We start from the raw sequence: 16,543 nt of genomic DNA, 5'->3' as shown, positions 1-16,543 counted from the left end.
AGCAAAAAATTAATTTCAAAAAATGCGTTTTAGAAAAAAAAATATTTTTTGAACTAAAATAGTAAAAATTAATCATTAATCGCCCCCTTCATTCACAATTTAAAAAAAATACTCTCAGTGCATCTCTTTATCAATCGTCAATCACTGATAACAACGAAACAAATTCCTCTCCACATTCCAAGCAACTCTCGCGACGACAAATTCATTCACACACTCGCATGCAAGAAATATCACCAAGAGAGTGTATAATACTTTAAACCACAACCGCAGATCGCCAGTCGAGCTGAAATATTTAAATCGTCAAGACGTGTCTCGGCAACAAGTGCGGCGAAAAAAAGAAAACAAATAAAAAAAATCCAGTTCTGAGAGAAATACAAAAAAAAAGTAAATATTTACAAAAAGACACAAAACAAAGAAATTCATTTCGGGATTATCGCATGGCATAAATGCGGTCATTATCTCACGGAATCATCATCAGAACGGAGATTAATTGAGAATTACATAATAACAGAAAATAAAAAATATTCCGCAGAGCAACGATAACAGAATTTTTCATTATCATGATCACGAATCGCTTCGCGGAGCGATAGTCTGAATTTGCGGGAACGACGTGCGAGACATGCTAATTATGCACCAAATTTGACCAAACAGACGTCAAAAGAAGACAAAAAATAAACCAGAAGTGATAAAAAAAATAATTTAAATTTCAAATAAAGACAAGCGAAAAAAATGTTGGCGATTTTAGTGGCAATTACAGTCGTTTTGACGTCATATTGGCTCATCGCGGCACTCAAAAGACCCAAAAATTATCCCCCAGGTGAGATAACAAACTCGCGATCGATCTAGGAAGTGCATGACTTTCAATTATTTTTTGCATCTGTAACCGTTTCAAAAACCAGTTTACCCACATTTTGCCATAAAAATTTTTTTTTCTCAAATTTATGTGCAGAAAGAAAGTTGTTTATTGTAAAGTTTTATTTTTTCGCATTTTTGACTCAATTTTACGCGTTTTGCGATAAAACGAAGACATGTAATCCGCCCCAAAGATTACACGAAAAAATTTTTTTACAAAAAAAAAGTACAAAGGTGAATGAACTCGACGTGTTGTGTGTTTGAAGACGACGATCCATCCACATGTGTGTGAGTCATCCGGAGCAATGCTGGAGTAAAATTAACGCGGAACTTAACCTAGTTAGATAAGAGATGATTTTGTTTGAGTGTGATGTGACTGGAAGCGGTTTCAATATCAGGGTAAATGAGTTTCGATCTTTTTTGCACGTATTTCGGGGATATTTGGGTTAGTTTAACGGAAGTGTCAATGACATTCATTGCTGATGCGATGACCGGGTTTTAATTTTTTTGCATTGTTATATTTTTTTTTTTACTTGTTATAGATTTTTAGATTTTTTTTTAATTATTTTTTTCGTGTAAAGGATTTTCTGTGGAGACGACTGGTTTTTTAAGGATTTTATTTTTTCGTTAAATTTTATAATTTTTGATTAAAAAAGATGATCGGAAGTGTGTTAAAAAAATTTGAAGTTCATGAACAGGAAATGCAAAAAAAATGTTGATTAAACATGTTTTGTGAAATTTTATTTATTTTGCTTCAGGTCTTTCTAGTTTTCAAGAATATCTTTTGATTTGAATTTTTTGTAATAAAAATTTATTTGTTTTTATTTTAAATAAATAAAATTTCATTCAAAAAATGAAACAGATGTTTAATTATTTTTTTTAAATTTAATTAAAATATTTAAAAATTTTTTTTTTAAATAAGATATTTTGCTTTATTTCAAAAATTTTAATTTTTATTTTTGAGCTTAAATTTTAAAAAATATTTAAAAATTCAACAAAAAATAATTTTTATTTGTTAAAGAGCCAAAATGTGTTACTTTTTGCAAAATTCTCATATATTGATATAACAATTGATTAGCATGTGGTTAAAAATTTTCTTTCTTTCGCTATATAAAAACCTATTTTTTTTGCATTGATTCAATATATTTTTAATGTTTCCCGGAGATAAAAAAAAATTTACGATCTATAATTTTTTAAAAGAATAAATTTTAAATTAAATTAATTTTTAAATTTTAAAAGAATAAGAAATTTTTAATTTTTGAACCTAAAAAAATTAAATCAAATTTTAAATTTTAGTCAACATTTTACTTTAAAAATAAAAAATCTTAAAAAATCAAAAATTTACTATTTTTCTACAAAAACCTTTTAAATTTCATTAAAAATAGCCGCGAAAACATGAAAAATCACATTTTTCACTTAAAATTTAAGAAAATTATTTAAAATTTATCAAAAATTCGTTCTACCTCTAAAGTTTTCAAAATAATGATAAATTTTTTTTTTTTTGGCCCTCAAAAATAAAGTGGGAATTTTTGAAAATATAATTGATATTGACAAAAAAAAATTTTGAAATACTTATTTTAAAAATTTTACAATTTGTGTGTTTGAAACATTTTTGTTTTTTTTTAAAATATTTTTGAAATTTTTCGAAATTAAAAATTCAAAAAAAATTAAAAAAATTTTTAAAAATTAAAAAAATTATTTTCTTAAAAATTTAAATGTCAAAAAAAAAAAAAAAAATTTAATTTTATGAAAAAATTTTTTTGAAAAATTTCAAAATATATCAAAAATAAAATTTCAACCAATAATTGAAAATTTAAGTCATTTGAAAAATTTTGAAAATATAATATTGAAAAATTATTATCATTATTTTTATTTTCCCTCCATTGGATTTTTCGGACTTTTAAAATGGGGCATGGAAACTTTGAAATTTTTAATGATAAAATTTTTTTTAAATATAAATTTTGAAAATTAGGAAAAAAGAATATTTTTCTTTACAAAATTGATAATTTTTTACTAAAAATTTATAAATGTATGAAAATATCGAATTTTCAACTGAATTTACGTAAATTTTGATATTTTTCAAAAGAATTTGAGGATTTCTCAAAAAAATTACGTGGGAGGAAACCTGAAACATTTTTGATAGTTGTATCAGCCTTATTGATGAAATTTTTTCTAAAATTTTCTTCTTATTTCATTTCATTTCAGGCCCTCAATGGCTACCGATAGTCGGCAACACGCCATACGTTCGAAGTCTCGCCCGCAAAGTTGGAGGACAACATTTAGCCTTCGAAGAATTATCAAAATTGCACAAAAGTCCCGTTTTGGGACTAAAACTCGGCACAGATTTAGTCGTCGTTGCGCTCACATATCCAATCGTCAAGGAAGTTCACAACAAGGAAGAGTTCGATGGACGTCCCGATAACTTTTTCTTGCGATTACGAACGATGGGCACGCGGTAAATTTTTCATTTTCACAAAAATTTCAAAATTTTTCAATTAAAAATTTATTTTTTAGCTTGGGAATCACTTGCACTGACGGCGAACATTGGGCAGAACATCGAAATTTCGTCGTTCGTCACTTGCGTCAACTCGGTTACGGACGTCAAACGATGGAAAGTCACATTCAAAATCAACTAAATGAGCTGTTGGCGCTTATTAAAGACCTAAATGGCGCAGAAATTTGGCCTGGAAAGTTTTTGCCGCCATCCGTGATCAACGTTTTGTGGACCTTTACCACCGGATCTAGAATCTCTCGTAACGACAAACGTCTCGTTCGGTTGCTGGAACTGCTGAATCGTCGCAGCAAAGTGTTTGACATGTCGGGCGGCATGTTATCGCAAATGCCGTGGATGCGATTTATCGCGCCCGAATACACGGGATACAATTTAATCAAGGAATTCAACAACGAACTGCACGAATTTTTCATGGAAACGATCAGAAGTCATCAGGAAACGTATTCCGAGGACAAGGCAGGCGATGATTTGATCTACGCTTACATTCAGGAGATGAAAGAGCGCGAACATGACCGTGACTCGACATTTACTGAAGTCCAATTGACGATGATTATCTTGGATATTTTCATTGCGGGATCGCAAACGACCTCAATTACGATCGATTTGGCACTCATGATGATGGTTGTTCGTCCCGACATCCAAAAAAAGGTTTTTGCCGAGATCCTTAACACAATCGGGCAAGAAAAACTCCCAAATATCGGCGATAAAACCGTTTTGCCGTACACGGAAGCCTTTTTGTTCGAAGTTCAGCGATTTTTCCACATTGTGCCAGTTAGCGGACCACGAAGAGCGTTACGTGAAACGACTTTGGGCGGATATCGCATCCCCAAAAACACCACAATTCTCATGGGGCTTCGTACAGTTCACATGGACAAGGATTATTGGGGCGATCCGGAGGTTTTTAGACCCGAGAGATTCCTCAATGGCGACGGGCAACTCGTGAAAAATGAGAGACTGATGCCTTTTGGTCAGGGAAGGCGTCGTTGTTTGGGCGATTCGTTGGCGCGTGCGTGCATGTTCACGTTTTTGGTCGGAATTTTACAGAAATATGAAATTGTGCAGGCAGAGGGCAAGGATCCGCCGTCGATGGATCTCCTGCCGGGCATTACACTGTCCCCGAAACCGTATTTGGTGCAATTTAAGTCACGAGTTAAATGAGTTTTTTTTTGTATTTTTATTTTTTAATCAATATAGTGAATTGAAAATATTGAATTTTGATGCTTTTTGATGGCCAATGTTACTTCATGAGACTCTATTACGAGGTCTTTTGAAGGGATAAGGAATAAAAATTTGGCCTCTAGAGACTTTCAAAAATTTTCTTCAGACAAAAATTGGAAGAAATTTTATTCACAAGGTATGTTTTAGGCAAAATTTAACTAAAATTCGAAGACTTCAAAAGTAAAATTTTGAACTAAAAATTCACTTTTTATACTAATTTTTGCATAAAATTAATTTAAATTCTTAGAAAAAAACTAAAATTTTTCTTCAGGAACTGTTTTTGAAGAAAAAAATTTTTATTCAGAGGGACATTTGTGTAGAAAATTCATGTTTAGACTACTTGTTTGCATGCTTATTTGAAAAGAAAATTTGAAAAAAATTAAATTTGTTGAAAAATTTTTACATGGCAATTTTAATTGAATACCTATTTGCTTTCAAGAGCCTGAAAAATTAATTTGTTTTCACAAAATTATTTTTTTTTTAGATTTTTTTGTTTGCATAAATTCACTTTAGGGTGTTCCAAGACCGTTTTTTGTTTCGCGTTTCCTCCCCTATCATTTTTATCAAAAATCACCATGGGGGATATAGAAATTTTATATAGATTTTTAAATACTTTTTCATAAGAAATCAAGTTTTTCTAGCTTTTTTAGCGATATTTTAGCTGTTTTTCAACAAGTTTAGAAAAATTGAAACTGAAAAAATTTTGCAATAGCTAAATCAAAAACTGTTCAAAGCCAAGAGCAAATGGATAAAAATTTTCAAGGGCTCTAAATCAAGAATTTTTAAATTTATAACTCAAAAAAAAAATTGAAACTGAAAAAAAAATTTTTCTTTGACATATCAAAAACTGTGTTTTTTTTTGCTCCAAATGGATAAAAATCAGAGATTTTTAATCATTTTAAACTCAAAACTGCCAAAAAATTGAAACTGAAAAAAAATTTTTCCTTTGACATAGTTTTGTTTTAAAAACTAAATCAAGAGCAAAAAAAACTGTGTCAAAGCCATTTTTTGTCAAATCTTGCTCCAAATGGATAAAAATTTGTCAGAGGGCTCTAATTTATCATTTTTAATCATTTTATAACTCAAAACTGTCAAAAAATTGAAACTGAAAAAAAAATTTTCCTTTGACATAGTTTTGTTTTGAAAACTAAATCAAGAAAAAAACCAAATCAAAACTGTGTCAAAAACTGTGTCAAAGCCATTTTTGACAAATCTTGCTCCAAATGGATAAAAATTTGTCAGAGGGCTCTAATTTATCATTTTTAATCATTTTATAACTCAAAAGTGTCAAAAAATTGAAACTGAAAAAAAAATTTTCCTTTGACATAGTTTTGTTTTGAAAACTAAATCAAGAAAAAAACCAAATCAAAAACTGTGTCAAAAACTGTGTCAAAGCCATTTTTGACAAATCTTGCTCCAAATGGATAAAAATTTGTCAGAGGGCTCTAATTTATCATTTTTAATCATTTTATAACTCAAAAGTGTCAAAAAATTGAAACTGAAAAAAAAAATTTCCTTTGACATAGTTTTGTTTTGAAAACTAAATCAAGAAAAAAACCAAATCAAAAACTGTGTCAAAAACTGTGTCAAAGCCATTTTTGACAAATCTTGCTCCAAATGGATAAAAATTTGTCAGAGGGCTCTAATTTATCATTTTTAATCATTTTATAACTCAAAAGTGTCAAAAAATTGAAACTGAAAAAAAAAATTTTCCTTTGACATAGTTTTGTTTTGAAAACTAAATCAAGAAAAAAACCAAATCAAAAACTGTGTCAAAAACTGTGTCAAAGCCATTTTTGACAAATCTTGCTCCAAATGGATAAAAATTTGTCAGAGGGCTCTAATTTATCATTTTTAATCATTTTATAACTCAAAAGTGTCAAAAAATCGAAACTGAAAAAAAAAATTTCTTTGACATAGTTTTATTTTGAAAACTAAATCAAGAGCAAAACTATATCAAAAACTGTGTCAAAGCCATTTTGAAAACTTTTTTAAATTAGATTATTTTTATAGAAAAATTTTTCAAAATAGTTTTTGGAAAGGAAATATTAAGTCAAAACGCTAATTTTATAACAATACCATAGAAAATAACTCAAAATTGAACAATTTTATTACTTTTCCATACTAAATAGTACTAAAAACGAAAATCTATATAAAATTTCTATATCCCCCATCCTCCATGGATTTTTTTTCAAGCATGCGAAACAGAAAACGGTTTTGGAACACCCTTAAATACTCGGTTAGACGCCAGAAATGTTGCTTCGGGACCTTTATTGAAGAAAAAATCGACTCAGGGGGACACAAAAAACCGAAAAATTAGCTGCCAAAGAAATTTAACAGTAGCTCTTGGACAAAAATAGAACTAATTTCGACTCTCAGAATGATTTGTGAACAAATTTCACTTAAAAAACGTTAAAATGGTAAAATTTCCGACTAAAAATCAAATTTTCATAATTTTAAGAACAAATTTCGCATATAATTCACTTAAATAGTCACAATTTGTTGATATCCGATCTCCAGCAGCTTCTTTCCCATGCCATGAGGTATCGGCGTGGCTGTTGGATGCACCTGTTTCCGATGCTTCAGTATATTAGCATAGTCATTATTCGCCACATTACACATATCGCACTGAAATCTGTTCTCAATGATGTGCCCTTTGCGATGTTCCTTCAGCTTATCCTTCATTTTGAACATTTTTCCGCAAATATCGCACTCGTGCCGCGGTTCGACATGCACCCGGTTCTTGTGCAACAACACCGCATGCATATTTCGGAACTGCTTCATGCAAATCGGGCAATTTTGCGGCTGATAATCGTGAGTACGTCTCATGTGACTTCGGAGGGACTTCTTGTTCATCTCAATTCCGCATTCGGGACACACTGTCGTCACAATATTATGCTTGACTTGGTAGTGATAATTGTATGTGGATCGATTTTTGAAGCATTTCGCGCAAAATGGACACAAAATCTCCTCGTTATTTGATACGGGAGTCTCCGCTTGCATCCCGTGCTTCACCACAAGATGATTTAATACTGAAAATTTCGTCGTAAGTTTTTTCCCGCAATGATGACACTCGTATTTTTGCCTTTCCTCGTCGGGAGTATGGACATTTTTGATGTGACTTTGCAACGTTGCCTTGTCAGCCAAGAAACGATCGCATTTGGGACACTGCAATCGAGGTCCACGCTTCCTTTTTTGACTGTGCGTCTTCTCGTGACGTCTTTTGGCGCGTTTATTCGAATACTGTTTGCTGCAAATGCGACATTGGAGCTCCTCGGGACTCGTGTGCATCAGAAAATGTTCCAAAAGTTTCCCGCGCTGGCAGGAAATGGTGAGATTACAACAAGAAATTGTCGGATTTTCATTCTGATGTGACTTTCGCATGTGTTGTTGATAGGTCAAGGATGTAGGAAACGTTACCGAACACTGATGACATACAAATTTATAAAATTTATTCAGCTGATCCGACTGAAATTTGTCTTTGGATGATGTGAAATCGTCATTTTCGTCCTCGAAATCACTCGAAGAGACACTGGATTCGTGATTTTCTTCTTCAAACAGGTGAGATTCGATCTCAGGAGGTTCATCTTCTACTTTAACATCACATTCAACAGGAACTTCTTCTTGTTTGATTGTTTTAGCGGCAATTTCCAGCAGCTGTCGTTGCGCCGTGTGCACTGCTTCGTAAAATTCGTGACAAATTTGGAGCTTTTCGTTGCATGACGCACAAATATTGTGCACTTTATCGTTCGGTTTGATCTGAAAATCAATAGAAATTAGTAAAATTGGAAAATTTTGGTACAAGAAAGGGACTTACTTTCACATTTAGCAGCTCTCGTATCTTCTGGAGGAGGTCCAAGTTGCTGTTGATGAACAAATCGATGGTACAATCGTCTTTTTGGCGCGCACACAAACGACAAATGGCTTCAGACTCGCTTTTTATCACTAAATTAGGCTCCAAACTCATCTTTGTTTAGGTTTCGGTGGTTTGTTTTGGCTTCTCCGTTTCTAACGCCTCAATTTTTTTCAATTTTTTTTTGGATTTTAACCTCAATTTGGTTATTTTTGGAAGATTTTTCATGAAAAAATCATTTTTAAAGGCTTGTGAGATGAAAAAAATGCTAAATACGTTCCGTTTATATATTTTGCGCATAAAATTAACAAAAAATTGTGTTTCACAGACAAATTGACACACGAAACTCGATGTACATAGACAATTTTTATTCAATTCTTTAGATTTTTTTTACTGTTTCTGTGCTACTTTACAAGTTTTCTCGTGTTCTCCAGCTCTTGTATTTCCGCCAAGACCTCCGACTTTCGCCCAACCTTGTCGAGTTGGTCTTTTTCGGGTTTCGCAAGCTCGCCTGACTCGATTTTCTGCTCAATTTCCTCGATTTCCCGCAGTTTCTTGCGGAGTTTCTTTAGTTTTTTCGCGACATCTTGCTTGTCGTCGCCCGAATTGACTGTTAACTCTTCCACTTTGCTGGCAAGTTCGGCAACTTGACTTTGTGACTTCGGTTTTTTCACTGCCTCGAACTTGCTCGTGACATTTAGCACGCCTGGCGTTGGATTGACTTTTGTTTTTTGTTGTTGTTGTTGCTGCTGCTGCTGCTGTTGTTGGTTTTGTTGCGCCTGTTTCTGTTCTTTTTGTTGTTGCTTCTTCAGCTGTTTTTCTTGCTTTTCCTTGACTGCTTGCGCAACGAGGGGACACATGCCAACGGGCAGCGACGGAATCGCAGGATTGTATCTCTGTTGCGCTGCTGCCTGGATTTTCTTCGCTTTTGACTCGTACAACGGGACCTCCTCCTGCGGCACGTATCCGTCTTTCACGCGTCTCGCCTTGCGCCACGTTCCGTCGGGGCGCTGAGTGGCCGGAATGAATTTGCCTGAAATGCAAGGAGAAAAAATTTAGAAAAATTTTTGCGTCGCAGGAGATGTTGGAAAGGAAAATGGCGAAAGGTACCATTAACATCTGTTTCGTAGGTCGTCATGGCTCACAAAATCATCCACACAAATGGTCTCCGCGGTTAAAACACCAACTTACGAGCACCCGTAACGCGCACGGACTTAAAACTCCCCTCGATTCTTCACGAATTGGAAGTTTTCATTAATTTTCATGCTTTGCGAGATGCTTTGTTTACGTTTTGAGACGAGGCACTTTCATTCGTCTCAATTTTGGCTGAGCGTCACTATGGATTTCCTTATGCAATTCAGTCACGTGCCTCACATAACCCAAAACAAACAAGAATTCCGACAAATTTTAATTAATTTCTTGCTAATTTCACAATGCCAGTCCTTGCTGAGGTAAAAAAATTAATTTTTTAACTAAAATTTTTCACTAATTCTTAAATTTTTTAGCTTGCTGGAGATGAAAATCTCGAAAATTGTCGCACATTTATACTCGAAAATGAAGACCACACACTTGCGGGTGTCTTAAAATTTCTCATCGGTCGATAGTAAGTCCTTTAATCCCTTAGAAATTCTAAATTTATCAACTTTTCTCCTTAATTGCAGTCCTGAGGTGCAATTTTGTGGATACACGATCCCCCATCCAGCGGAAAATACGATGCATTTTAAGGTTCAGACCACGGAAGGCACGAGGGCGATTGATATTTTCAAACGAGCGCTCGAAGACACGACCAAAATTTGCGATCATCTAATAGAAAAGTTCCCTAAAGACGATGTGAATCCCAAAAAAGAACCTGAAAGTTAATTAAAATTTCATAATTTCTTATTATAAACATTTTCTTACAAATCACTACCGTAATTTCTGTCCATCCCAGCCATAACTTTTTTATTTTAAGAGACAGAGGGCTCAAAGTAGGGTCAAAACATAATGAAATTTTTCGCCCATGATCCGCCCATCATTAGATTTTCAACTTTCATGCATCATATGGGACAGGAGCCATTTAAAGATGTTAGCAAAAAAAATTGATGAAAAAAAATTTAAGTCAAAATCCTCTTATTATGAGGGCTCACATACCGATTTTTCAAAATTTTTTCAACTTTTGTAGATCACGGTTCTCCAGCTCAAATTGAAGGTTTTGGCATTAGAAACAACTTTTGTTTTGGACTTTTTCTAAATTTTGCGTTTCCGATGTACAGGAGCCATTTAAAGATGTTAGCAAAAAAAATTGATGAAAAAAAATTTAAGTCAAAATCTTCTTATTATGAGGGCTCACATACCGACTTTTCAAAATTTTTTCAACTTTTGTAGATCACGGTTCTCCAGCTCAAATTGAAGGTTTTGGCATTAGAAACAACTTTTGTTTTGGACTTTTTCTAAATTTTGCGTTTCCGATGTACAGGAGCCATTTAAAGATGTTAGCAAAAAAAAATTGATGAAAAAAAATTTAAGTCAAAATCTTCTTATTATGAGGGCTCACATACCGATTTTTCAAAATTTTTTCAACTTTTGTAGATCACGGTTCTCCAGCTCAAATTGAAGGTTTTGGCATTAGAAACAACTTTTGTTTTGGACTTTTTCTAAATTTAGCGTTTTCGATGTACAGGAGCCATTTAAAGATGTTAGCAAAAAAAATTGATGAAAAAAAATTTAAGTCAAAATCCTCTTATTATGAGGGCTCACATACCGATTTTTCAAAATTTTTTCAACTTTTGTAGATCACGGTTCTCCAGCTCAAATTGAAGGTTTTGGCATTAGAAACAACTTTTGTTTTGGACTTTTTCTAAATTTTGCGTTTTCGATGTACAGGAGCCATTTAAAGATGTTAGCAAAAAAAAATTTAAGTCAAAATCTTCTTATTATGAGGGCTCACATACCGATTTTTCAAAATTTTTTCAACTTTTGTAGATCACGGTTCTCCAGCTCAAATTGAAGGTTTTGGCATTAGAAACAACTTTTGTTTTGGACTTTTTCTAAATTTTGCGTTTTCGATGTACAGGAGCCATTTAAAGATGTTAGCGAAAAAAATTGATGAAAAAAAATTTAAGTCAAAATCCTCTTATTATGAGGGCTCACATACCGATTTTTCAAAATTTTTTCAACTTTTGTAGATCACGGTTCTCCAGCTCAAATTGAAGGTTTTGGCATTAGAAACAACTTTTGTTTTGGACTTTTTCAAAATTTTGCGTTTTCGATGTACAGGAGCCATTTAAAGATGTTAGCAAAAAAAAATTGATGAAAAAAATTTAAGTCAAAATCCTCTTATTATGAGGGCTCACATACCGATTTTTCAAAATTTTTTCAACTTTTGTAGATCACGGTTCTCCAGCTCAAATTGAAGGTTTTGGCATTAGAAACAACTTTTGTTTTGGACTTTTTCAAAATTTTGCGTTTTCGATGTACAGGAGCCATTTAAAGATGTTAGCAAAAAAAAATTGATGAAAAAAAATTTAAGTCAAAATCCTCTTATTATGCGGGCTCACATACCGATTTTTCAAAATTTTTTCAACTTTTGTAGATCACGGTTCTCCAGCTCAAATTGAAGGTTTTGGCATTAGAAACAACTTTTGTTTTGGACTTTTTCTATATTTTGCGTTTTCGATGTACAGGAGCCATTTAAAGATGTTAGCAAAAAAAATTGATGAAAAAAAATTTAAGTCAAAATCCTCTTATTATGAGGGCTCACATACCGATTTTTCAAAATTTTTTCAACTTTTGTAGATCACGGTTCTCCAGCTCAAATTGAAGGTTTTGGCATTAGAAACAACTTTTGTTTTGGACTTTTTCTAAATTTTGCGTTTCCGATGTACAGGAGCCATTTAAAGATGTTAGCGAAAAAAATTGATGAAAAAAAATTTAAGTCAAAATCCTCTTATTATGGGGGCTTACGGTTAGATCTAGATCACGGTTCTCCAGCTCAAATTGAAGGTTTTGGCATTAGAAACAACTTTTGTTTTGGACTTTTTCAAAATACGATGTACAGGAGATTTAAAGATTTAGCAAAATTTTTAAGTCAACTTTTGTAGATTTTTCAAAATCATCACGGTTCTCCAGCTCAAATTGAAGGTTTTGGCATTAGAAACAACTTTTGTTTTGGACTTTTTCTAAATTTTGCGTTTTCGATGTACAGGAGCCATTTAAAGATGTTAGCGAAAAAAATTGATGAAAAAAAATTAAGTCAAAATCCTCTTATTATGAGGGCTCACATACCGATTTTTCAAAATTTTTTCAACTTTTGTAGATCACGGTTCTCCAGCTCAAATTGAAGGTTTTGGCATTAGAAACAACTTTTGTTTTGGACTTTTTCTAAATTTTGCGTTTTCGATGTACAGGAGCCATTTAAAGATGTTAGCGAAAAAAATTGATGAAAAAAAATTAAGTCAAAATCCTCTTATTATGAGGGCTCACATACCGATTTTTCAAAATTTTTTCAACTTTTGTAGATCACGGTTCTCCAGCTCAAATTGAAGGTTTTGGCATTAGAAACAACTTTTGTTTTGGACTTTTTCTAAATTTTGCGTTTCCGATGTACAGGAGCAATTTAAAGATGTTAGCGAAAAAAATTGATGAAAAAAAATTAAGTCAAAATCCTCTTATTATGAGGGCTCACATACCGATTTTTCAAAATTTTTTCAACTTTTGTAGATCACGGTTCTCCAGCTCAAATTGAAGGTTTTGGCATTAGAAACAACTTTTGTTTTGGACTTTTTCTAAATTTTGCGTTTTCGATGTACAGGAGCCATTTAAAGATGTTAGCGAAAAAAATTGATGAAAAAAAATTAAGTCAAAATCCTCTTATTATGAGGGCTCACATACCGATTTTTCAAAATTTTTTCAACTTTTGTAGATCACGGTTCTCCAGCTCAAATTGAAGGTTTTGGCATTAGAAACAACTTTTGTTTTGGACTTTTTCTAAATTTTGCGTTTCCGATGTACAGGAGCCATTTAAAGATGTTAGCAAAAAAAATTGATGAAAAAAAATTTAAGTCAAAATCCTCTTATTATGAGGGCTCACATACCGATTTTTCAAAATTTTTTCAACTTTTGTAGATCACGGTTCTCCAGCTCAAATTGAAGGTTTTGGCATTAGAAACAACTTTTGTTTTGGACTTTTTCTAAATTTTGCGTTTTCGATGTACAGGATCCATTTAAAGATGTTAGCGAAAAAAATTGATGAAAAAAAATTTAAGTTAAAATCCTCTTATTATGAGGGCTCACATACCGATTTTTCAAAATTTTTTCAACTTTTGTAGATCACGGTTCTCCAGCTCAAATTGAAGGTTTTGGCATTAGAAACAACTTTTGTTTTGGACTTTTTCTAAATTTTGCGTTTCCGATGTACATGAGCCATTTAAAGATGTTAGCAAAAAAAATTGATGAAAAAAAAATTTAAGTCAAAATCCTCTTATTATGAGGGCTCACATACCGATTTTTCAAAATTTTTTCAACTTTTGTAGATCACGGTTCTCCAGCTCAAATTGAAGGTTTTGGCATTAGAAACAACTTTTGTTTTGGACTTTTTCTAAATTTTGCGTTTTCGATGTACAGGAGCCATTTAAAGATGTTAGCAAAAAAAATTGATGAAAAAAAATTTAAGTCAAAATCCTCTTATTATGAGGGCTCACATACCATTTTTCAAAATTTTTTTGTAGATCACGGTTCGATTTTTCATTTAAAGATGTTAGCAAAAAAAAAATTGATGAAAAAAAATTTAAGTCAAAATCCGATTTTTCAAAATTTTTTCAACTTTTGTAGATCACGGTTCTCCAGCTCAAATTGAAGGTTTTGGCATTAGAAACAACTTTTGTTTTGGACTTTTTCTAAATTTTGCGTTTTCGATGTACAGGAGCCATTTAAAGATGTTAGCAAAAAAAATTGATGAAAAAAAATTAAGTCAAAATCCTCTTATTATGAGGGCTCACATACCGATTTTTCAAAATTTTTTCAACTTTTGTAGATCACGGTTCTCCAGCTCAAATTGAAGGTTTTGGCATTAGAAACAACTTTTGTTTTGGACTTTTTCTAAATTTTGCGTTTCCGATGTACAGGAGCCATTTAAAGATGTTAGCAAAAAAAATTGATGAAAAAAAATTTAAGTCAAAATCCTCTTATTATGAGGGTTCACATACCGATTTTTCAAAATTTTTTCAACTTTTGTATCACGGTTCTCCAGCTCAAATTGAAGGTTTTGGCATTAGAAACAACTTTTGTTTTGGACTTTTTCTAAATTTTGCGTTTTCGATGTACAGGAGCCATTTAAAGATGTTAGCAAAAAAAATTGATGAAAAAAAATTTAAGTCAAAATCCTCTTATTATGAGGGCTCACATACCGATTTTTCAAAATTTTTTCAACTTTTGTAGATCACGGTTCTCCAGCTCAAATTGAAGGTTTTGGCATTAGAAACAACTTTTGTTTTGGACTTTTTCTAAATTTTGCGTTTTCGATGTACAGGAGCCATTTAAAGATGTTAGCAAAAAAAATTGATGAAAAAAAATTTAAGTCAAAATCCTCTTATTATGAGGGCTCACATACCGATTTTTCAAAATTTTTTCAACTTTTGTAGATCACGGTTCTCCAGCTCAAATTGAAGGTTTTGGCATTAGAAACAACTTTTGTTTTGGACTTTTTCTAAATTTTGCGTTTTCGATGTACAGGAGCCATTTAAAGATGTTAGCAAAAAAAATTGATGAAAAAAAATTAAGTCAAAATCCTCTTATTATGAGGGCTCACATACCGATTTTTCAAAATTTTTTCAACTTTTGTAGATCACGGTTCTCCAGCTCAAATTGAAGGTTTTGGCATTAGAAACAACTTTTGTTTTGGACTTTTTCTAAATTTTGCGTTTCCGATGTACAGGAGCCATTTAAAGATGTTAGCAAAAAAAATTGATGAAAAAAAATTTAAGTCAAAATCCTCTTATTATGAGGGCTCACATACCGATTTTTCAAAATTTTTTCAACTTTTGTAGATCACGGTTCTCCAGCTCAAATTGAAGGTTTTGGCATTAGAAACAACTTTTGTTTTGGACTTTTTCAAAATTTTGCGTTTTCGATGTACAGGAGCCATTTAAAGATGTTAACGATGTTAGCAAAAAAAATTGATGAAAAAAAATTTAAGTCAAAATCCTCTTATTATGAGGGCTCACATACCGATTTTTCAAAATTTTTTCAACTTTTGTAGATCACGGTTCTCCAGCTCAAATTGAAGGTTTTGGCATTAGAAACAACTTTTGTTTTGGACTTTTTCTAAATTTTGCGTTTCCGATGTACAGGAGCCATTTAAAGATGTTAGCAAAAAAAATTGATGAAAAAAAATTTAAGTCAAAATCCTCTTATTATGAGGGCTCACATACCGATTTTTCAAAATTTTTTCAACTTTTGTAGATCACGGTTCTCCAGCTCAAATTGAAGGTTTTGGCATTAGAAACAACTTTTGTTTTGGACTTTTTCTAAATTTTGCGTTTTCGATGTACAGGAGCCATTTAAAGATGTTAGCAAAAAAAATTGATGAAAAAAAATTTAAGTCAAAATCCTCTTATTATGAGGGCTCACATACCGATTTTTCAAAATTTTTTCAACTTTTGTAGATCACGGTTCTCCAGCTCAAATTGAAGGTTTTGGCATTAGAAACAACTTTTGTTTTGGACTTTTTCTAATTTTGCGTTTCCGATGTACAGGAGCCATTTAAAGATGTTAGCAAAAAAAATTGATGAAAAAAAATTTAAGTCAAAATCCTCTTATTATGAGGGCTCACATACCGATTTTTCAAAATTTTTTCAACTTTTGTAGATCACGGTTCTCCAGCTCAAATTGAAGGTTTTGGCATTAGAAACAACTTTTGTTTTGGACTTTTTCTAAATTTTGCGTTTCCGATGTACAGGCGCCGTACAATGTTTTATTTTTATTGTTTTTTAACACTTTTTTATATTTTTTTTATAGTATTTTTTAAATTTTTTTTTAAGTATTTTTTTAATATTTTTTTAAAATATTTGTGAAAATTCTTGATGTAGAATCGCTTGAAGGCATCCTAGAACGACTAATTTATCGCTTACATT

The 16,543-nt window shown here is 32.1% G+C and overlaps 4 protein-coding genes across 4 annotated transcripts; 2 read left to right on the top strand and 2 right to left on the bottom strand.

Annotated features, from left to right (window-relative positions):
- Positions 1-296: 296 nt before the first annotated feature.
- LOC134830290 (probable cytochrome P450 305a1) lies at positions 297-4,641 on the top strand. The gene is made up of 3 exons (XM_063843718.1): positions 297-817; positions 3,058-3,307; positions 3,367-4,641. Exons 1-3 carry the CDS (start codon positions 730-732, stop codon positions 4,520-4,522), a joined length of 1,494 nt encoding a protein of 497 aa, XP_063699788.1. The 5' UTR covers positions 297-729; the 3' UTR covers positions 4,523-4,641.
- A 2,277-nt stretch (positions 4,642-6,918) lies between these two features.
- On the bottom strand, positions 6,919-8,557 carry LOC134830950 (zinc finger protein 154-like). Its single transcript, XM_063844569.1, has 2 exons — positions 8,400-8,557; positions 6,919-8,341 (listed from the first exon to the last, which is right to left on the bottom strand). The coding sequence occupies exons 1-2, from the start codon at positions 8,547-8,549 to the stop codon at positions 7,067-7,069; spliced, it is 1,425 nt and encodes a 474-aa protein (XP_063700639.1). The 5' UTR covers positions 8,550-8,557; the 3' UTR covers positions 6,919-7,066.
- Positions 8,558-8,708: 151 nt separating this feature from the next.
- Positions 8,709-9,737, bottom strand: LOC134831050 (partner of Y14 and mago-like). Its single transcript, XM_063844689.1, has 2 exons — positions 9,546-9,737; positions 8,709-9,468 (listed from the first exon to the last, which is right to left on the bottom strand). Exons 1-2 carry the CDS (start codon positions 9,571-9,573, stop codon positions 8,840-8,842), a joined length of 657 nt encoding a protein of 218 aa, XP_063700759.1. The 5' UTR covers positions 9,574-9,737; the 3' UTR covers positions 8,709-8,839.
- Positions 9,738-9,789: 52 nt separating this feature from the next.
- Positions 9,790-10,360, top strand: LOC134831850 (probable DNA-directed RNA polymerases I and III subunit RPAC2). Its single transcript, XM_063845674.1, has 3 exons — positions 9,790-9,886; positions 9,941-10,038; positions 10,097-10,360. The coding sequence occupies exons 1-3, from the start codon at positions 9,869-9,871 to the stop codon at positions 10,293-10,295; spliced, it is 315 nt and encodes a 104-aa protein (XP_063701744.1). The 5' UTR covers positions 9,790-9,868; the 3' UTR covers positions 10,296-10,360.
- The last annotated feature ends 6,183 nt before the right edge of the window (positions 10,361-16,543 follow it).

This window comes from Culicoides brevitarsis, chromosome 2, assembly GCF_036172545.1.
Source record: "Culicoides brevitarsis isolate CSIRO-B50_1 chromosome 2, AGI_CSIRO_Cbre_v1, whole genome shotgun sequence".
Taxonomy (NCBI): Eukaryota; Metazoa; Arthropoda; class Insecta; order Diptera; family Ceratopogonidae; genus Culicoides; species Culicoides brevitarsis.
This window is presented reverse-complemented; position numbering and strand designations above follow the sequence as displayed.

Excerpts from the sequence above, each read along its gene's own strand:
- LOC134830290 (XM_063843718.1), top strand. The coding sequence starts at position 730 with ATGTTGGCGATTTTAGTGGCAATTACAGTCGTTTTGACGTCATATTGG. Across the intron at positions 818-3,057 it reads ACCCAAAAATTATCCCCCAG|GCCCTCAATGGCTACCGATA; the intron begins GTGAGATAACAA and ends ATTTCATTTCAG. Across the intron at positions 3,308-3,366 it reads TTACGAACGATGGGCACGCG|CTTGGGAATCACTTGCACTG; the intron begins GTAAATTTTTCA and ends TTTATTTTTTAG.
- LOC134830950 (XM_063844569.1), bottom strand. The coding sequence starts at position 8,549 with ATGAGTTTGGAGCCTAATTTAGTGATAAAAAGCGAGTCTGAAGCCATT. Across the intron at positions 8,342-8,399 it reads GAGAGCTGCTAAATGTGAAA|ATCAAACCGAACGATAAAGT; the intron begins GTAAGTCCCTTT and ends ATTGATTTTCAG.
- LOC134831050 (XM_063844689.1), bottom strand. The coding sequence starts at position 9,573 with ATGACGACCTACGAAACAGATGTTAATG. Across the intron at positions 9,469-9,545 it reads CTACGAAACAGATGTTAATG|GCAAATTCATTCCGGCCACT; the intron begins GTACCTTTCGCC and ends CTTGCATTTCAG.
- LOC134831850 (XM_063845674.1), top strand. Across the intron at positions 10,039-10,096 it reads AAATTTCTCATCGGTCGATA|TCCTGAGGTGCAATTTTGTG; the intron begins GTAAGTCCTTTA and ends CCTTAATTGCAG.